Raw genomic sequence first — 21,585 nt, 5'->3', positions numbered from 1 at the left:
TAATTTTAAATAAATTTAACGGGATAAATTTAAATAAATAAATTTTATCGCTCAATTTCCACTATTGGTTAATTATGAATTCATCCCATATGTTACGCCAGTGAGGGTGAACTCGGCCAGTCGTCCTGCAAGTGCAAGTTCGGGGAGAGAAAACGCACCTTCAGCGGCATTCAAACAAATAGGTGGTGAAGCTATGGCTGCGCCCATTGCCGTCGCAATCTAGTCGGCCGAATTCTTCCATGGCCATACCTCAGTTTCATCTTCACTATCAGACGTATCACCGTCGTGATTACGGTAAACCTCTATGGGTCTTTCGAAATAAGACGCCATCAAGTTTCGTAATCAACACCGAACTTCAATTTCGGAAGTCAATCAAGCCCACGAGCATCATATGTAGATGTTTTTGCAATTCGAATTCGGCGTCGAATAGAGCAAAGCGTGGGCGAGAAGAAGCGGAGAATTCAGAGTTTGAGTTGTTAGATAATCGTGGAAAAGGGGTTGTTTCTATACGGTCAATCTTGCCGGGTGGAAGTTGGTGGAGCTTGAGTGCTTTGACTGAGGAAGGAGAAAAGACGAAAGCAGCGAAGCCAGTAACCGTTTTTCTTGCTCTTCGTCGCATATGGGTGTTGGTTTCAGACGATGGATGGGTTATTTGCGTCGCATTCGCTTCGCTTGTTATTGCTGCGGTATACTTGCCTATAGAAATCTGAATCTAAATCAACGTCGAAGCGCTTTTGTATTAGAAAGTATCTGGATGCTTTGGATTAAAGGGTGTTGATCAAATGCAAACCTATTTCCATTATTTCAATAGAACGGCTATTCCTTATCGCTCTACCTAATTAAATAATGCTCAAGATATATCATTTTCAAAGTTAATTAAAAGTTTAAAGTTTGAGTTGGATTGCTATTTTGTGCAAATTCCTATGCCCCTAAATCATTTTTCTTGGTTTTCCATGTCGTTAACCTTGTTTGTGCAGCTTTCAGAGATCTCAATACCCAATATAGTGGCAGCATCTGTCTTTTCTGCACAGAGTGGGAAGACTGCAGTGTTCTATAGAAACTCACAGCTCTTGCTTCTTCTGTGTGTTGCTACAGGCATATGCAGGTATCTTTTGCTTCCTTTATCCTGCCTGATGTTATCATCAAAACTAGTTTAATTTGAAATGATGTCATCTTCATCACTATGTCTATGTAATTGGTACATTTAAATTCCCCCCCACCACACACACACACACACACACACTTCAAATGTGACTCTTGGCATCTGTTTACTTATCCTTTCTAAGAATGCAAGTCTTTTGACAATGATGGCCTTGGAAGTTAGTTTCATTTGAGCATAAGAGAAATCCTTTCTCCATGGTATACTTGAACTGTAATTCTATATAGTACGCATGAATAAATCCAGGAGATTGTTTTGGTTAAGTTTGATTTCAGTACTATACATATTTATAGCAGGCAGTTAGGGGTTATCTTTATAATACGTTATTTGCATGCCTTTTTTCCTGTGTAGTGCTGGATGAAGGCAAAAGCTGGCAAGCCACATAAAATGTCCAGTGTTTTTGTTTGACTGCCTTTGTGTTTTGTCGTGCAATCTTCATCTTCAAATGTTAAAGATATCGACAACCATCCTGTTAATTGTTAAAGGACTTTTGCTCTTAGTGTCATTTCATGTAATTTATGCATTTATTCTTCAAGGTCACAAGTGTGTTTGGGAAGGTAGAATGACACAACATGTAGCACGTGCGTAAAAAAACACACCAAAATAAATCATTGAAAGAGCAAACTTCAATGGCCAAAGTTTGGCTTTCAACAAGACGCAAAAACAAGACTTTTTTGCTAAGAAAACCCAAATAAGTTACTGAAATTTGATTGAGAAAAATTTGATTACAAACTCTAGATTTTAGGCATATTTATAGTATTTGACTAATCCAAATTCATTTAATATTTGTAAATAAAATTTAACTAAAATCCTAATCAAACATGAAATAGAATCCTAAATCAAGTAGAATCCTAAAACATATGAAGTATTAAAATATTGTTTTGGTGCTACCATTCTGGTGTGGTCGGTTCGGTCTTGGCTTGGATCGGGTCTTGATTAGTGTCTGCATCATAGAAAATAATGGCATTGGATGGAGACATATTTTCTTTGTTTGGAAGGCCAATTAATAATGGAACGGAAAGATATTTATGGAACCCTTTTCCATCCAATCTCCTTCAAATGAGCATTTTTTGTCTCCTCCAAATTGGAGGAGATTGGATGGAAATAGACTCATCAATCCATTATTTCCATCCGATTCCATTACTTTTTATCCTATTCTCTCCCAAACAAAGAGAAATAATCTTCCATTCCATTTCTTTTATTTCCATTCCATTCAACTTCATTACTAAATCTCTCCCAAACACATAACAGGAAGTTGTATATTTTTTCAAGATAGTGAAAACTCTAGACATTGCATAAAACTGGTACTTTTCCAATGGAAGTTTCACATGGTCAGAATATTACCTCAAAATATAAGCAGATTGTGCACAATTTTATAAAAAGCTAATGGACTCCAGCCCTTTACACTCAGAGAGAGAGAGAGAGAGAGAATATAGTGAAATGTGAAGTTGGATCCGTTATAGAATTTAACACTTATAGAAGAGGTCATGTCAGGCATGGGAAGGTCAGCATGCTTGTAGAGCATGTATTTGGAGTTGGAGACCTGTAAACATGCAAACATAATTATTTGTAAGATATAATTTTTTGTTATTGCTAAGTATTTTTTAAGTTCAAAATAGATGGTCTTGAAGTTAGACATCTTTGATTAGTATTGATTGAGTTTTGTGTGATGCCATATGTGTTTCAGTGGAATAAGAAGTGGCTTCTTCGCAATGACAAATATGATCCTGGTGAGTCTCCCTCAGCGTTCAAGGATTCATTCATGTCTCCACCTGAATTTTCTGATACTTTTGAAAATTGTTGGGTAATTTTGTTTAATATCTTCCTTGTACTCAATTTATAACTTAAGTCTTTAAGCATTAATCCCCATTACATTGAGTACTTATGTTCTTTTCCTTAAAAGAACCTTTTGTTTACTAGGTCCAATTTAATCACCTAATAATTTCCGAACATTCTTATCGTTCAGATGTTAGTTTGACCCATCTATCATGACTTGCAATCACAGATGTTAGTTTGTCTGATTAACCACAATTGGCCTTTTCATTTAATTAATATTTGATTAGTCAATTATTTCCTTTTGTTTTTGATACCTTATTAATGCACAACATTTTCCTTCTTCTGTACATTATCCTTCCTTCATTTTTGGTAAAGCAACTTGACATCAGCTGGTCCTCCTTGGCTCCTTATAATGTTTTGCAGCTCAAGCGTCTGAGGGGAACTCTGTTGGCAGCTCTTATTTTCCAGGTCTTTTGTGCAACTTTCCTAGTCAGTTGTATGATTATGCTGTATTTTTGGTTATATTGCTGGGCCCCTAACGGCGTTCTTCCCTTTTATGTAGGATGTATCATTTTTTGATACAGAAACAGTTGGTAATTTGACTAATAGGCTTGGAGCAGATTGTCAAAGATTGTCTCATATTATTGGAAATGATATACATTTGATAGCGCGTAATGTTCTTCAGGTTGCCAGTCAAATTTTAACTATTTTCTTTCCCTGGATTGCCATTCACTTTCAGATTTGGTTCTCATCTGAAGTTGAACTATTACTCTCAGGGCACGGGTGCATTGATCAATTTGCTGACTTTATCTTGGCCTCTAGCATTGTCATCCTTGGTCCTATGCTCAGTTCTATCCATGATCTTTCTAGTTTATGGCCAGTGAGCACTTTTTGTATCATTTTCCTCTTCTTTTGTATTTAAGTGTAATTTTCAGATAAAGCAGTTGATTTTTCAATATCATTGTGCACTTGGTGTCATTAATACCCCCCCCCCCCCCCCCCCGGCCCTACAAGAATATGTGGTTCTTGCTGCAAGTTAATTTGATATGACCTTTTCTTGGTTAATTTGTGTGTTCTGAAAAATAAGTTAGAATCTTACATGGATTTTGATGTCTAAGAATCTGTATATACCTCAATGTAGCAAAAATCTGAGATCAACTGTATGACTGAGGCATCATTCTAGACTTTATTATCTGCTTTAGAACTCTCATTACAACTTTGGGTTAAACCATGACTAGGGTCAGACTGTCTACTGCACATGTCCTTTATTCTTATTTAGATTGCCTTGCTATTATAATAAAGTGTGGATACCTTTCTTGTTTTGCACAAAGTTAGTTGTATCTTTAAGCTTTTGATGCATTTTACTTACCAGTTTTCTTTTTGTTTTGGAACATTCTATGAAGTGTAAGCTCTCAGAGAGGCATATGCCTATCAAACTATCAAACTTCTTTCACTGGTGAAATGGATTAACTGTTGTGACTGCCTACCCAAAACATCAGTACAATAATGAATCTGCATGCAACCAAACATGATTGCTTCTAGTTGCTTTTTAAGTTTTGTCATTCTAATCATGAAGTGTTGTGTCTATGTTTATGGTTTTCTGCAAAGTGTTATTGAAACCCCTTTGTTTTGGATAGGTACCGAAAGAAAGCAGCTAAACTTATCCAAGATTGCAGTGCCAGTGCAAACGAAGTAAAATGATACATTATATTTTCATTATTTCCTATAATTACGTATCTTTAACAACTTCAATCCTTTTTCTTCTTTCTTTTTAGTACTATTATCTGTTTTTGAACAATTTGTTTTTTATCTGTTCTATATTTTCTGAACTTTAGGTTGCTCAAGAGACTTTTTCATTGGTGAGGACTGTTAGAGCTTATGGAACAGAAGCAGAAGAATGCAGAAGGCAATAATTCTAACTGGAAATTTTCTGTTTAGTACTTCCATAGTGGGAGTCTTATAACATGTATCCTATATGCTTGTAGGTACGAGCGATGGCTGGAAAAATTAAATTTTATAAATGTTAGGGAAAGTATTGCTTATGGATTTTGGACTCTGAGTTTCAGTACCTTGTACCGCTCAACACAGGTTCTTCTATTTTCAATGGTTTAAATGATAAACTGACTCTTAACTAAAAATGGGCATCCCCCGTGCATGAAGCTCCCCGCTTTGCGAGGATTGGGGGAGGGTTGTATTTGCATATATGAAGATTAATTTTTAATTTTATTTTCGATTAATTTATTTTTGTAGGTCATTGCTGTCTTATTAGGAGGAATGTCTATTCTGACTGGTCATGTATCAGCTGAGGAAATTATGAAGTATGTATTATACTGTGAATGGTTGATTTATGCAGCTTGTAGAGTGGAAAACAGTTTAATATCACTGTTTCAGTCTGTTGGAGCAAGTGAAAAGGTATTCCAGTTAATGGCTCTCACACAGAGTGACCAATTCTTATCAGAAGGCAAGAACCTTTTTTCTTATTCTTGCGAGGCTCATTGGGTTTTGATATTCTGTTGAACTAAATGATTAATGTCCCTTAATTGTGCCTTATACCCTTTTATTTGTTATAGGAAGTGCATAAGAATTTTCAGCACTATAAAATCTATATGTATTGCTCACATGCCATCCTAATAGTAAATGGGATTCCATTCTGAATGACCTGAACAATAAAAGCTATTTTATGCTGTCTTTGCTCTTTGTGGCTGACCCATTTGAATAATGGATGATAAATGCAAACCTGATGTATTTTGCAGCTGTGCTGTCTAATAATCATAGTAAAAATTTCTAAATGCTTTGCTTGTTAAATGGTTTATTTTGACACTTCTCTTCTCTAGCCTATGTTACATTGACTTCCAATAATTTGTGATTAGGTGGGATTCTGGCTTATTTGTCAGATATATCTACTTGGGCTTTCACCTGACAAGTGAATATTATTAATTTGGTTTGCTACGTAATTATGCACAAGGTTTTTGTTGGTCCCTTAGGTAATGGCCACTCAAGGGGGGGGGGGGGGGGGGGTGAATTGAGTGATAAAAAAAAAATCTTTTGCTTATTTAATTATTTATGGGATTATTCATTCAATCTTATGTTGTATCTATCTTACTGCAATCAACAAGACAAATATCAAAGCAATAAAGAATGAATAATGAACACAGAGATATATAGTGGTTCGGTGTGTCACAAACACCTAATTCACTCTCTCAAGGTCTCAACCACCCTTGGGGTTCCACTAAACCAATCAACACCAAGGTTTTCCCTTAGCTTACCTTGGAAACTACACACAAACACCTAGATTTTCACCGGATCTAGGAAACCGAAAACAAACCACACATAAGTTTAAAGATTATAGAGATCGTCCTCATAGGGACACAAATAAACCACGAAATCAAAATATTACAAGGCAACGGTAAAATAATAATCAATTATACCTTCAGTTGATGGAGATGAAAATGAATCAATTTTCAGCGCTTCGACCTCCAACTACCTTGGGCTCATTGTTGATTGAGTAATAGGGCACACAAGCCTTGCGGATCTTGGATGAAACATTGAGGACTTTGAGAACTCTTTTTGGTGGCTCTTGGAATTTTCAGAATGTGATTAGAGAGCCTTCAATCCTTGCTTAAGTCATTTTTATACTCATTAGGGCGATTTGCTTTCCTTTTAAATTTTTTTGCCCGTTAGACTTGAGTAGTTGACTAAGCTGAATCTTTAGTCGACTAATCTAAATCTTTAGTCGACTAAGCTGGATCTGGAGTCGACTTATGGGGAGGTTTAGTCGACTGATTGAAAAACACTTCTCGGCCAAGTCGACTAACGCTACAAGAGATAAAACAACACTTATGCAGAAATGCTCTCTGCTTAGTTGACTAATGATCCAAATATGCTAAAAATGAATTTGCTCCATTAAATCATATTTGCAAAATGGTTTGAGTAAATAAAAAATACTTTACAGGAATTAAAGCCATAAAAAATATTAAAAAATAAAATTGGGGGTTAACGATTTTTACATAAGTCAAGATTGGTCTTTTTGTTAATTATCAAAACTCCAAAATTAATTAAATATGTCAAGTTGGCTCAACAATTTCCACTTTATGCATAAAATGCACTACTTTTTAGTTTGTAAAAATCATTTTATACTAAAGAACAAGGGAATTACTTTGAAAAAAAAAAGTGGGTTAATGTCCTTGGACATGAGAATCATATGAAATCCATTCTCAGACACTTGTCTGCACTAACATAATCTCTATAAGTTGATATGGAATCTTCATGAAGAATAAAAGCCTTATATGTTCTTTTTTATGGTCCTTCTGAATCTTCTCTCAACCATTGTAATCATCCTCTTTAGCCTTCCTTGTGGGCTTTAAATTACTTTAATAGCATCATAAGAAGTTTGGATGATTGTACTTCTATTTTTTGTTCCAAGTTGTTTTCTGTTCTTGCAAGATTAAAATAGAGGACACTTGAATCTGTTGTCAATTTATCCTGAATATGCAAATTGTTGTTTTATGAGGAGCACTAGATGAAGAACCTCTTTCTTCAAAATTTCCATGACTACTGCTAACAATGCATCTTTCTATGTATAGGAAAGAAATTGCAGAGGCTGTTGGGAAAAATTGAGTTTGCAAATGTGTCCTTTTGCTATCCTTCAAGGTTAATGGTACTTCTCATCCTTGAACAGTATTATACTGGTTAATATTATTTCCTCTAGTTGGTATAAATGTTTCAGTACTCCACTTTTGTTATGTTTTACCATGTGAATCCTGTGGATACAGATGCAAACTCTGTCATAAAACTTTTTAACTATGGAAAAATTCCTTACGGGAAAATTGCTATGCTTGCTTCCCTTTGTCTATGTTTGATGACTAGTTTGTAGGTTTTGTGTCCATTCATTTCATGTGCCCACCTTTGGTTTGAGGAGAGTTAAGAGTTGAAGCATAGAAACATAACTTAAGTTTAGATTTCTGCAGTAAGTATTGTAATAAATTCTTTCATGTTTTGCTTTAGAAGTCATTATCAATCAGTCTTGTAAAAGAAATTCAATATCAATAAACTTCTTAAAAGTGATACAAAACTGTTATGTATAATTTGAATTTGTTACACTTCTAGTGAATGTAACTGTTATGTATAATTTGAATTTGTTACACTTCTAGTGAATGTATAGCACCACTTATGTTTGATTTGTCTAGATAATTTGTTACAGTAACACTTGTTGACATAGTACATCAAATACCACCATGATTAATTTTGGGCACTTGCCATTATAGCTCCTTTACAGAAATTTTATTCCTCTCAGTGTCTTCTCCCTCCCTCTCTCCCTCTCTTGTGCTAGTTCATAAGAATGATCCACTTATTTCTGAAGGGAAGTGCTCAACTGGTCTTGATCTCCAATATTTGGACAGGTACCTGTTCTTGAGCATGTTAACATTTCTGTGGAGGCTAATGAAATGGTGGCGATTGTAAGTACACTTGCTTATTTACATATGTTTCATTCTGGGGCAAAATATTTTATAGCAAACTGCATTCTCTTCCCAGGTTGGTCTCAGTGGTAGTGGGAAAAGCACACTAGTGAATCTTTTGCTTCGTCTATATGAGCCAACTAATGGCCAGGTAAGCTATGTGGATACTTAGCCATGCTCTTGGAGTTAGACAAATGAATACATGGAAGGAGCTAATATCAGTTGTATTATGCGGTAATCTATGGCTACTATATGTTGGTACCACTTTGGTTTGGAGCTACTGGTTTTCTTCCTAAAGACCATTCAAAGTTTACTCAACAGAGTCCTTTCTTGAATGCTTGCATTGTAATCAACCATCCTAGGCAATTGTCATGTTTGAAGTCCTGTACTAAACTAGTCAAAGCTGCTGAAAGCTTGTTTAATGTCAAACACACCACCTTTCATCCGATTCTTCCTCATCAGCCAGCAGAACAATTGAATAGCCATCAGGATCCATGACAAAACTTCATCTACGACATCCATAAAACCATGATGTGGATATTTGCTAAATGGGTCTCACCAATATCACCTCTGAACTGCAGATACTTGTTGATGGTTTTCCTCTTACAGAGCTGGACGTCAGGTGGCTGAGGTACAGAATTGGATTTGTTGGACAGGTCAGACTAACTATAACTGGCAGAAAGTACTCTAGAGTTAGTGGAATATCTTCTCTAAATCTTCTATTTGAACAGGAACCTCATCTTCTCCGTACGGATGTTAAATCAAACATCTGTTATGGTTGCCCAAGGGACATTAAGCTGGAAGACGTAGAATGGGCTGCAAAGCTAGCCCATGCACATGAATTTATCTCATCCCTTCCGAATGGTTATGAGACCATTGTTCATGATGGCTTGCTCAGTGGGGGTCAAAAGCAACGGATTGCTATTGCTAGGGCTGTTGTCAGAGACCCTGCTATTCTCATCCTTGATGAAGCCACCAGTGCTCTGGATGCAGAAAATGAATATTACATTACTGTAAGCACTTTTTTCTTCCTCCTTATAAATAATGGAACAGAGAACTAATTGAAGAGGCTACCGTATATCTCTACTGATACGTTTTTTGCTGTATTGCTTAAGAGGGTTCTTCATGCTTTCAGAAATGACGCTAGAATGAAAAGAACTGTCATCATCATAGCACACAGGTAAAATTTCTCTCATCATAGGAGGACTTATTTTCCTACTTCATGAAAGAACTTTGGTTTCCTACTTCATTCTGAGATCATGTGCCTGCTACGCCAAATTGCAGGCTGTCTACCATAAAGGCTGCTGACAGAATCGTGGTAATGGATAATGGTCGAGTTATTGAGGTAAGGTTCTGTCCCTCATATTACGAGTTCTAAAGATGGAAAGTTCAGTTTGTGAAGTTGTGAACACTTCCCTATAGCAACCACAAATTTTTGAGATAGCTTGGTGTTTTCAGATTCAAACAATAGCAATTCTCTCTTTCAAACCATTGGATAAATGAACCTTTTTCATGATATGTAGTATCTTGTCAATTTGAGACTAATCAACTGAATAGGCAATCTCATCATTCCACGGCAGCAACTCAAGTTTGATTTTAGTCAGATCCATACATCACCAAAACTTATTTCACACCGATTCACTCTTGGTATTTGCAATATTACACCCAAATATCTCTTATCCTATTGTGTTTTGCACTTCTTTTACTAAATATTTGTTCTATTTTATCCGCTCTTATTGCAAGAACTTTTATTTATTGATCTTATTACCAGACAAACCTATCTGTTTAATGGTCACTGAATTTTGCATTAAGGTACAAAAAGATCATTGAACTTCAATTTGTAGTTAAAAATGTCACTAAATTTTAATTTAATATATAATTTTATAACTATTGTCAATTGTCATTAAAAGAGATCAACGAAATATTGATGTTTTCGTACTTTAATATAAAATTTAATGACCTTTTTATACTTTTATGTATAGTTCAGTGACTATTTTCGCTATTTAACCGTTCATATTGATAGTCACGTTAATATCTCGTTAGTCGTTTTTAACGACAATTGACGATAGTTATAAAATTATATACTAAATTGAAGTTTAGTGACTTTTTGGGTATAAATTAAGATTCGGTGATCTTTTGATTATAAATTAAAGTTCATTAATCTTTTTGTAGCTTAGTGATCATTTATGCTATTTAACCTAAACTTATCTTACTATTACTTGTTTATAATTCATATTGTTTATTGTAACTAATTTTATGCTTTTAACTGTTAGGACCATGCATCTTAAAATATTAGGAAGTGTGTTAATGATTGTTCTATGCAGACGGGCAATCACAGGGACCTTCTTGCAAAGGACGGATTCTATGCCCGTCTGGTAAGAATGAAGACAGATTCATTGGCACGCTCAAGTCAGGCGGATGATTTCAACGTCTAGGAAGCTAATTTTTCATCCGTCAACGGATGCAAACGTGAAGAAGAAACCCAAGGATGGAATTCATAGAAACAGAACGCATCAGAGCTTCTCCACGGCTTCGCTGGAGAAGTCAGCTGTTATATATTATTATCTAATAATAATAACAATGGTAATTTTATGATATATATATATATATAATTATTATGTTGTTTGTGTTGGATAATATAACAATTATCCAACACTGACAATTTGAGAGAGGGGTGGTGGAGGTCACACACCACTTCCGCTAGCATCAGACAACATATTAGCCCTTTATATATATATATATTATAATTTATTTTATTAAAAAAATTAGTAGTTATGGAACAAAAAGACATATTAAAGAGTTGTGTTGTTTTTGAAATGTTTCAATTTATCATTCTAGGAGATATGATTAATCACAGGGTTGTGTTTTTTGACTTCGTGTTTCAATTTTTTTTATTCTGAATTTATTTTGTCTTTCTTCAATTTTTATTTTATTATTTTTTTGTCGCCTGGGGAACCAGTTGGTGAGGAAGCCCTTTGGGTTTGGGTTCCTCCTAGCCTTGTAGCCTGTTGTCTTCTGCTCCATCTTCTTCCTTTCGCCGGCGGCTCATCATTGACTCCCTCGTTTCTTTCTGGCTCGTATTGATCTTCAGCATTCAGGCCGACTCCCTGTTTTCCGGTCCTGTCCATGGTACGTGTCTTTTAGTTATCATTACAAACTTAAACTTAATCCTCTGACTGTACGTAAAGCTCCTCGTCTAGTGTCACGTGGATGGCTTACTTAGCAGCCACGCAGGATGTTTGTTGGAAAGTGGTGCATGGTGCCATGCGGTAGCTTCTCTATTCCCTTCGTAACGGGCAAAATGATAGTCAAGTTAGTATTTCTCATTTCTTTTGAAAAAAGTCTAGAGAGTTCGACAAATTTACTGATTGTCATATTAAAAGGGGGCAAAAAAATAATTTTGTCCCCGTCCATTTTATAAATTTACAAAGTGGGCCATTATTGCTCTTTTCATGCTTACTCGTCTTTCTTTCATGGCCGTCGTCTCGTTGCTGCTCTCGCCTTGTCGTCGCGCCTTGCCTCCATCGTCTCTCCTCGTCGACCGTCGCTACATCTCGAAGATGCAGCGACGGTCGAAGAGGCGAGGAAAGGGCAACAAAGCGATGGAGGCGAGGCATGACGGTGAGGCGGGAGTAGTGGTGAGGCGGCGACCATGGAAATGAGACGAGCAACAGTGGGTAGAGGCAAATTTGTTTTTTTGCCCCTTTTCTGTAAGGGGAGCGTAAGCCCATCGAATTTTGTAAAACAACTTTTTTTTCTTTTTTTTTTTTGTGAGAAAAGGGAAATGGATATGTATCAAATACAAATGAAAAAATAAGAAAAATAAATGTAAATAAAAAAAATATTTTTTATAAATATTTTTTTAATATAAAAAATAATTATTTTATATACAAATAAATATAAATTTTATAATACATTCAAATAAATATAAATATAAATTTTATCTTGATAGTTTACTAATTAAACATAAATAATAAATTTAAAAAGAGAACTTAATTAGATAAATTATATTAAAAAATTATTTTTAATCTTTTTGTGAATGAAAACGTATTTTTAAATTATAAATAAGTTTTTGATATTTTTTAATATTATAAAATAATTTTAAAATATTTTTAAAATTATAATAATGACTCAAAAATATTTTTTCCATATTTTTCTGTGTTTTAGCATTGGAAACTTTTCAGAAACATTAAAATGACACTTTTGAAGTGTTTTCATACATTATAAAGGAAGTCATAATATAAATTTTAATTAAATAGGAAAACTCAACGGATAACGTTTTTTAATTTAAGTTAAATTATATTGGAATAATATTAATTACTATTTTAAGAAAGATAGTTAAATAATAATAAATATACTTTATTTATAAATAAAATGTATTTATTATATTTTTTTAACATTTAAATAATTTTATTATTTAGTAATAAATATATTATATTTTAAATCATTTAATCAAACTTGTTTAGGCACAAAAGTTTGGGGAAGCTAATGGTTCGATGTTAATATTTTATTAATTAAAAATATATGTTTTATTTAAAATAAAATATAATAAATACAATTTATTTAAAATATACTCATATTTTATTAATTAAAATATATATCTTATTTTAAAGGTATTTTTAAGACGTATTTAATGTATTTTATTTATTAATAAAAGTATTTAAATATTAAAAATAAAATATATTAAAGTACTTTAAAGAATGTTTTAAAGACAATTGTTAGCAAAAATTTTAAAAATAGAATATAATAAATATTTTTTACTAAAAAAATTGTACATTTATTATTAACTAAATTCATATTTTTGTTTCTATATTTTTATATTTTTTTTGTGTGATTAATTGAATTTTTTGTTATTTTAAGTCAATTTAATTCATGTATTTTAATAATTTTTTATGTGTTAACTTGAATTTTGAATTTTTAGTTATTTTGATTATATTCTTGAAAATTTATATTTTTAAATTAATTTAATTTTATATATATATAAAAAATAAATAAGATGATAAAATACATGTTCTAATCATATTTAAAAAATAAATAAGATGATAAAGGACATGTTCTAATCATATAGATTAAATTGATTTAAAAATATAAATTTAAATATATAATAAAAATAATAAAAAAATTGTATTATCAAATGAAAAATTATTAAAATGTAATAATTATATTAATTAAAAAATATAAATATAAGGATGTAATTAAAATAATAAAAAATTTAAATAATTATATAAAAAAATGTAAAATTTCATGAAAAAATATAAGTTTCACATTTATTATTATTTTAAAATAATTATTAATATTTATTTATTCGTTATATTATATCGCTAACTCGACGACGACGATGACAGTGGCGGGTATCTGAATTTTGTTATTTTCTCGTCTTTGTCCATTTTGCTCGAGAAAACCCTCGACACCTGGCGCATGCTGGCTATGACTAATGGTCAAGGGCCTCTCCGTCCCACGTTCCAATTCTCCCCAAATAAGATCATGACACGTGTCTCACTTCCACAGCCCTTTCCCTCCCTAGTCAGGACCAAGCTTAACTAGATCGTCTCTCTAGAGAAACCTCCCCTAAACCCTAGGTCCAGAGCTGCTCTTCTTGGCACTGATGATTCCTACTCCGATTCAACTCACTCTGTGTCTGATGTAAAATCCAATCTCCAATCCATGTGCAGGGCGATCAACAACTTCGGATTCTCCAATGTTCGTACTGGTTATCTGCCCCTGAAGATGTCGCGCTTCGGTTCTGTGGTGCTTCTTGGACTTCTGTTGCTGGTGAGCAGCGCTTCGTCGTCGCAATTGTCGACCGGTCCGCACATAGCAGATGTGAACATACTGTTGCCGCCGAGGATGACGCATCCCGTGGAGTATAGGCTCCAAGGAAGCGATGGGTGCTTCAAATGGTAGCTATTTGCTCTCTGCTTGTTTCTTTTCGGTTTGTTTTGGCACACTGGTTAACTTTAGTAGATAATGTCGTCCAGTTTGACCCCCATAAACTACTTTGTTGTTAATGAGTGGAGATGCTTCTTTTGTCCAAATCTAAAATGGTATAGATAGACATGTTAGATGGTGTTTGACATAGCTTTCAATTTTCTATTTTCAGTTTTAGCCTTCTTTTTTCGCAATCAATTTTTAATAAACACGTTGTTTGATAACTTTGGTTTATTTTCAATTTTTTTTTTTGTTTTCTTGGACGTTGGCAACTTCATTGGTTGTGGCCACTGGTCTTCAGTTACCGTACGAGTTGTTGATGATTCTTGGGTGGTTGACGACTCGCAGACCTACTCCCTGAAGTCTGGTGGGAGTCCAGTGACTCCTAGGAATTGCTGGGATACAGGTGATCACTGGAGCTACTTCCAGAGCTCACTGCTTGGCGCCTCTCAGAGCTATACATGGAGATGTTGTCACAGCTAGCTGTGACAAGCTGTTAACTAATTCTGGAGGAATAAAAAGTAGAGCAAGAACAGAACAAGTAAGGTAGGAAGAACGAGAAGAAGAGGGAGAACAGAGAGAAATATAGAGGAAGATTAGAAGTAGGAAGAAATTCAGATTCTATTTCTTGATAGTCTCTCCAGAGAACCTTGGAGAGGATATATACTAGCCAGAGGTAGGGTAAGTCTGCTATAGCAGATTCCTTCCCTCTTGCGGTTGCAACCAATCTTTTTGTCTTATCTACCCATTGCATGTGGGACCTAAAACTAACTCTCAACAGAAAACGACAGCTAGATAACTAAGAGTTACAACAGTAAGAAATAACAGAAATTCAGCTTTGAAGAAATTAAAAAATTGGAGCAAGCTGGGTTCATCTCGTGACAATTCTCCCCCCCTTAACAGATTTCTTGTCCTCAAGAAATCTTGAGTAAGCTGGTTGATCTAGGGAATTGCTCGAGTAAATCAGGCAAATATTCCTAGGAGTTGTTCTTTGCTGAGCCTCCCTTCCATTTAATTAGCACTTGAATGAGTGGGACTCCTTGGCGGTAAATTACCCTCCTGTCTAGTACAGCCTCCGGTTCTTCCACCTTATTCCCTTCATTTGGCAGTGATGGTAATGCTGGGTTCACCGGTTCAGTACCCACTGCCTTCTTCAAGAGAGAGATATAAAAGACAGGGTGTATGTGAGATTCTTTAGGGAGTTGTAACTGACAGGTCACCTTCCCCACCTTAGCCAATACAGTAAAAGGCCCATAGTATCGGGGACTGAGCTTAAATACTTGCCCCCGTGTGATTGATTTTAGGTGGGAATGTTTTAGTCTCAAATACACCTTCTCCCCCACGGTAAACTCTCTCTCGCTTCTCCTTCGGTCAGCCACCTGCATCATTCTGTTATGTGCGGACACCAATTCTTGTTTCAGCTGCCGTAGTACTCCCCTCCTTTGTTGTAAATATTCCTCAACTGAGGCTACGGTGGTGTGATCCCTCATAGCTGGTAGGAGGGGTGGCTTATACCCAAAGAGGGCCTCAAACGGTGATATTTTGAGGGAAGAGTGGTGGTTAGAGTTATACCACCACTGAGCTCAAGTCAGCCACCTATGCCACTCCTTAGGTTGTAGGATATACATACACCTCAAATATGTTTCCAAACTCTGATTCACCCTTTTAATTTGCTCATCTGATTGAGGATGATAAGCTGTTGACATACTCAATTTAATCCCCAGTGCTTTCATGAGTTCATGCCACAAGAGGCTTGTAAAAATCTTATCTCGATCTGATATTATCGTCTTAGGAACACCATGCAGTGCCACCACCTGGTCTAAGAAAACCCTGGCCCTCATTGGCTGTGTAGGGATGGGGCAAGCCCTATAAAATGGGCAAACTTGGTTAACCGATCGACGATTACCAAAATGTTGTCCCTTCCTTCGGACCTCGGCAAACCTTCAACAAAATTCATTGAGATACTAGACCAAGCCTGTTCGGGTATGGGTAGAGGTTGCAGTAGTCCCGAGTAAGCTACATTTTCATACTTGCATCTCTTGCAAGTGTCGTAGGCCACCACAAACTCCTTCACTTCTGTCTTTAACTTCGGCTAATGGAAGAGTTGTTTCACTCGTAGGTATGTGTTTTGGATCCCTGAGTGTCCCCCTATTGGAGATTCGTGTAGGGCTTGCAGAATCTTTCTCTTGAGGCTGACACTATTGCCAATTACAACCCTGCCTTTATACCTTAGTAATCCATCCACTAATGTATACCCCTCGTGTTCCTCGGATCCCACTGCCAATCTTTCTAACACCTCTGTCACCTTTTCATCCCTTTCATAACCATAGTTATTAAAGGCGCGCTTAGGCGCAAGGCGCCTTAAGGCGCCAGTCGGCGCCTCACCTGGGCCGAGGTGAGGCGAGGCGATTTCAGCGAGGCCCTCGCCTTGCACGGTGAGGCGCTAAGGCGAGAGGCGCACCTCATGAAACTTGGGTTTTAATTAAAAGCAGGGCAACCCAATTCTTCCCCTCTTCTCGGTTCTAGCATGTATACATTACAACATATTTACATACCCACTATTTCTTTAATGTCCACATTTTCTTTTATTTATATTTTACATTTTATTTACTTTAATACATAAATGTAAATAAGAAAGTACCCCCCATTTGGATTTAATAAAAATATCTAAAAAATCAAAATCCATAACAATAAGAAAATAGAATTTTGGTTTTAGTACAAACTCGGGATTTAACGATTTTACCACCCTCAAAATACATACTTACTATTTCTTGAAAAATTCATTAAAAATCATTTTAACAATAATGAATATTAACTATCAAAATACCGGGAGATAGTTTTTCAAAATGAAAATATTTTCTTATATGTTTCCGTATAATGCGCTAATCTTCCATACTTAGAAAAATAGCATTTTTCAAAATGAAAACATTTTCTTGATTGTGGACTTGTAGTGTTTATATGTTTGTTTAAAACTTTGCATGATGATTGGTACTTGTTTGAGTTTGAGACTTTAAGTTTGAACTTTGATGATGTTTTTAGTTTAGAATTTGCATGATGAATGAGTCAACTTTGATGATGTTAGTTTAGAATTTGAAGATAATGAATCATTAATGATATGCATGTGTTATTATTGATAATTTGATAGTTTTTTTTTATGATTTTACAAGATTTTGAGTTTTTTTTTTTTTTCTAAAAGGCGCGCCTCGCGTCTCAAGCTCCAGGACCCTTCGCACCTCGCGCCTTTTAGAACTATGTTCATAACTGCGTATTACCTCCTTGCACCAATCTGGAATTACAACCGCCATAGCTGCATGACTTCCTTCTTCATGACACCTCGAAAACGCATCTGCTGCCTTATTCTCCTTACCCTTCTTATACTAGATTGAGTAGTCCAAACCCATTAAGTTGGCCATCCCTTTCTTTTGCAGCTGAGTTTGAAGCTTCTGTTTTAACAAAAATTTCAGACTTTCGTGATTGGTTTTGATCACAAATCTGCCTCTTTCCAGGTAATGTCTCCATCGGTCCACCGCCATTAGCACCGCTATGAATTCCTTCTCATATATGCTGACCCCTTGATGTTTAGGACTCAAGACCTAACTTAGAAACGCCAACGGCCTTCCCTCCTGTACCAGCACTGCCCCAACTCCAGTCCCACTCGCATCCGTCTCTAGCACAAAGGGTTTTGTGAAATCTGACAGTCCCAATACCGACACCTTGTTCATGGCCTCCTTCAACCTCTGAAAGGCCTCTTCTGCTGCAGTATCCCAGTTGAACCCCCCCTCCCCCCCCCCCCCCCCCCTTTCAACAAATCTATTAAAGGTTTGCTAATGGTTCCATAGTTTTGTACAAACCGACGGTAGTATCCGGTTAAATCTAGAAATCTCCTTAGGGCTCTAACTGAGGGCGGCCTTGGCCAATTTATCATAGCTTCTACCTTCCTTGGATTGGTGCTAACTCCTTCCTTTAATATAATATGCCCCAAATACTCAACTTGTCCTTGACCAAATGCGCACTTAGATTTCTTAATGAAGAGCTGATTAAATCTGAGGATATTAAGGGTAGTTCTAAGATGGTTGTAGGGCTATAGATAAGTATGTCATCAAAGAATACAAGTATAAATTTTCAAAGATGTGGTTCAAAAATTCTGTTCATGAGGGATTGGAAAGTAGCTGGGACATTGGTGAGCTCAAATGGCATCACCAAGAATTTAAAGTGCCGCCCATGGTAGGTCCTAAAGGCTGTTTTATGGATATCTTCAGGGTTCATCCTAATTTGATGATATCCCGAACGTAAATCCAGTTTAGAAAAGTATTGGGCATGATGAAGTTCATCCAAAAGGTCCTCTATCAAAGGTATGGAAAATTTATCCTTGATGGTCATGGTATTAAGTTGGCGGTAGTCTACAAAGAATCGTCATGATCCATCCTTTTTTTTAACCAATAGGACAAGAGAAGCAAAAGGACTTTGGCTAGGTCGAATTATGGCTTGTTGAAGCATGTCCCTAACCATCTTTTATATCTCGTTTTTTTGAATTGGGGGGGTATCGATAGGACCTACTATTGACAGGTTCCATGTTGGGTTTTAGATGGATGAAATGGTCAAATAATCTGGTTGGGGGCAGAGATTTGGGTTCCACGAAAAGATCCTCATATTCTATCAACGGTTCATTAATGATCTCTAAGTAGTGTACCTAGTCTGGACTTCCTTGGGGTGTGCTAACAGTAAGGCCAATCTCGTTCTGTATCGTTTGATTTTCGAGCCCTTCCTCTATGGCCACCATTGAGAAAAATTGTGCCAGCTGATTCCATCTTCCTTTGAACACTCTTTGTAGCCATTTCCCAGAGATCATTTTGCAAGTTCCAGTCTCCTTATCCCCCGATAAAGTCATCCTTCTTCCTTTCTTCTCGAAGGATACTTCCATCTTGTTAAAGTCAAAGCTGATGGGGCTTACCCTCTTCATTCAATCCACTCCAAGAACTATATCACAACTCCCCAACTGCAGCAACCTTAAATTTGCCTCAAACTTCTCCCTTTGCATTTCCCAGCAAAAATCGTTGCAAGATGACCTGCTCAACACCTTTTGGCCGTTGGCCACTGTCACACTCAAGGGAAATGTCCTTACCAGCGAACACTTCAACCTTCTGGTCGTGCTTTCATCTAGAAAGCTGTGGGTACTCCCACTATCAATCAGGATCATGAGGTTACCTCATTTGACTTGTCCCTCCACCTTAATGATTTTGTTATTAGCTACTCCCTTCAAGGCGTGAATGGAAATCTCCCCATTATCTTCCTCTTCAAGGTCCTCGCAATCTCCTTCCTCAATCACCTCTTCTTCCTGGTCATCATTCCCTTCTAGTAGTAGGATCTGTCTTTTGCATTGATGCCCGATGTGGTATTTATCTCCACAACGGAAGCAGAGGCCAGCTAATCTCCTCTATTCTCTCAATTGATCCCCAAACGACAATGGACCTGTGCCCACTCCACCTCTACTCCCATTGTTTACCTTCACTGGCTCTCTAGCACAACCCTTTCCCCCCGAGTTAGAGGCTCCAACAACCATTCCCCTTTGTTTACTGCCTCTGTTTTTTTAATAGCGCCTCTACTGCTAATTCCTGTAGGCGAGCACTCTCTGTTGCTTGCTCTATAGTTTGAGGCCTCAATACCTTAACCATCGGCCTAAGCTCCTCGTTGAGCCCACTCAAATAGCTAGACACAAAGTACGTCTCTGATAGGTGGGGGTTATGTTGAATCATGAGAGAGCTTAAATCCTCAAAACATACCTGATATGATTCTACACTTCTGGCCTGTTTGAGCTTATTGAACTTTTCTATGACATCCCACATGCTCCTCTCTCTAAATCTTTCACACAACTTCTCTGAGAACTCTACCCAAGTACAATCCCTTCTCAGCTTTATGCACCCTTGATACCAGGAACCAACCACCTCATTGAAGTAAGCTGACACCAATGACACCCTCTGTTCGTCGGGAATGTCATACTAATCAAATATTCTCTCACATTTTCTTAGCCACCATCGGGGATTCACTCTGTCGAATATGGGAATGTCTACCCGAGGCATGGGAAATCCCAGTTGGTAGAGATTACCTGGATCGTTCCTTCCCCTGTTGAGTAATCCCTCCAGCTCATCCTCGGGATCAACCTCCACCTCCATAACACCTTGTTCTCTAACTCCCCGATTCCCCTGTAGAATTGGCTCTATTCTCTCCCTAGGAGGAAATTCTGGAGATATACTTACTTGATTTTAGCGGCCGAACATTAACATAAACTGTTGCATTTGGGCAGCCAGATCCTCTCGCACCCGCATTATGGAGCCTTCAAGACTTCGTTCCAATCCTTCCATGGAACTCTCTACCTTCCTATCCATTGCCACAATCGCTTCGTGACTCCGGTTAGCTCCTAACTCCAATTGCTCTATCCGATTATGGGTATCGGTCATAGTTGAGCTAAACTGATGTAGCTGCGATTCCAAGGCCTTCATTCGAGTTCCCTCCGCCATCGTCTTTATCCTAGTGCTCGGTCGAGGATGGTGGCTCTAATACCAATTTGTCACAGCCTAGATGTGACAAGTTGTTAACTAATTCCGAAGGAATAAAAAGTAGAGCAAGAATAGAACAAGTAGGGTAGGAAGAATGAGAAGAAGAGGGAGAATAGAGAGATATAGAGGAGGATTAGAAGTAGGAAGAAATTCAGATTTTATTTCTTGATAGTCTCTCCAGAGAACCTTGGAGAGGATATATACTAGCCAGAGGTAGGGTAAGTCTGCTATAGCAGATTCCTTCCCTCTTGCGGTTGCAACCAACCTTTTTGTCTTATCCGCCTATTGCATGTGGGACCTAAAACTAACTCTCAACAGAAAACGACAGCTAGATAACTAAGAGTTACAGCAGTAAGAAATAACAGAAATTCAGCTATGAAGAAATTAAAAAATTGGAGCAAGCTGGGTTCATCTCGTGACAGATGTCAGGATCCAGGTGACTAAGGTTGCTAAGTGAAGGGGACATAAGGGAGGGAAAGAAAATGAAGACATGGAAAATGTGAAAATAACTTTTTTATTGTTTTTATTTTATTTTTCCCCAAACTTTTCATTACTTTGAAAATGAAAAGAAACCTTTGTAGCTGCCCACTGCCTTATGTGGGTCATTTCTTTCCTTTTGGGGGGTGTTGAATAATAGGTCCTTTAGGGTTAGGGACCCATTCATATAGGCATGAAGGGGGATGGACAATATTATCAAAAGAGAGGAGGATGC

At 36.7% G+C, this 21,585-nt stretch overlaps 2 protein-coding genes across 6 annotated transcripts in view; both read left to right on the top strand.

The window, feature by feature from the left end:
• Nucleotides 1–105: 105 nt before the first annotated feature.
• LOC127803387 (ABC transporter B family member 26, chloroplastic-like) lies at nt 106–11,257 on the top strand. 2 transcript variants are annotated; one of them, XR_008023516.1, is made up of 18 exons: nt 106–686; nt 978–1,105; nt 2,847–2,889; nt 3,359–3,403; nt 3,498–3,620; nt 3,712–3,815; nt 4,573–4,627; nt 4,771–4,841; nt 4,921–5,023; nt 5,186–5,396; nt 7,519–7,592; nt 8,335–8,391; nt 8,468–8,542; nt 8,973–9,047; nt 9,123–9,404; nt 9,527–9,571; nt 9,676–9,736; nt 10,716–10,752. XR_008023516.1 is itself a non-coding variant. In XM_052339581.1 (18 exons), exons 1-18 carry the CDS (start codon nt 240–242, stop codon nt 10,824–10,826), a joined length of 2,130 nt encoding a protein of 709 aa, XP_052195541.1. In that variant the 5' UTR covers nt 106–239; the 3' UTR covers nt 10,827–11,257. The 2 variants fall into 2 exon arrangements, 1 of the variants encoding a protein (XP_052195541.1); XM_052339581.1 differs by having other exon boundaries at nt 9,507–9,571; nt 10,716–11,257.
• Nucleotides 11,258–13,841: 2,584 nt separating this feature from the next.
• The window catches only part of LOC127803386 (nuclear pore complex protein GP210), a 43,461-nt gene continuing 35,717 nt past the window's right edge, over nt 13,842–21,585 (top strand). The window contains exons 1-2 of one of the 4 annotated variants that reach the window (XM_052339578.1): nt 13,842–13,970; nt 14,064–14,291. In XM_052339578.1, the coding sequence (XP_052195538.1) occupies nt 14,119–14,291 (173 nt within the window). In that variant the 5' untranslated portion in view covers nt 13,842–13,970; nt 14,064–14,118. Of the gene's footprint in view, nt 14,292–21,585 lie in introns of all 4 variants that reach the window. The other 3 variants (XM_052339579.1, XM_052339576.1, XM_052339577.1) reach the window with 3 other exon arrangements.

The sequence above is a fragment of the Diospyros lotus genome, chromosome 6 (genome assembly GCF_014633365.1).
Source record: "Diospyros lotus cultivar Yz01 chromosome 6, ASM1463336v1, whole genome shotgun sequence".
NCBI lineage: Eukaryota > Viridiplantae > Streptophyta > Magnoliopsida > Ericales > Ebenaceae > Diospyros > Diospyros lotus.
Note: the sequence above shows the minus strand (reverse complement) of the source record. Positions and strands in the feature narration are given on the sequence as shown.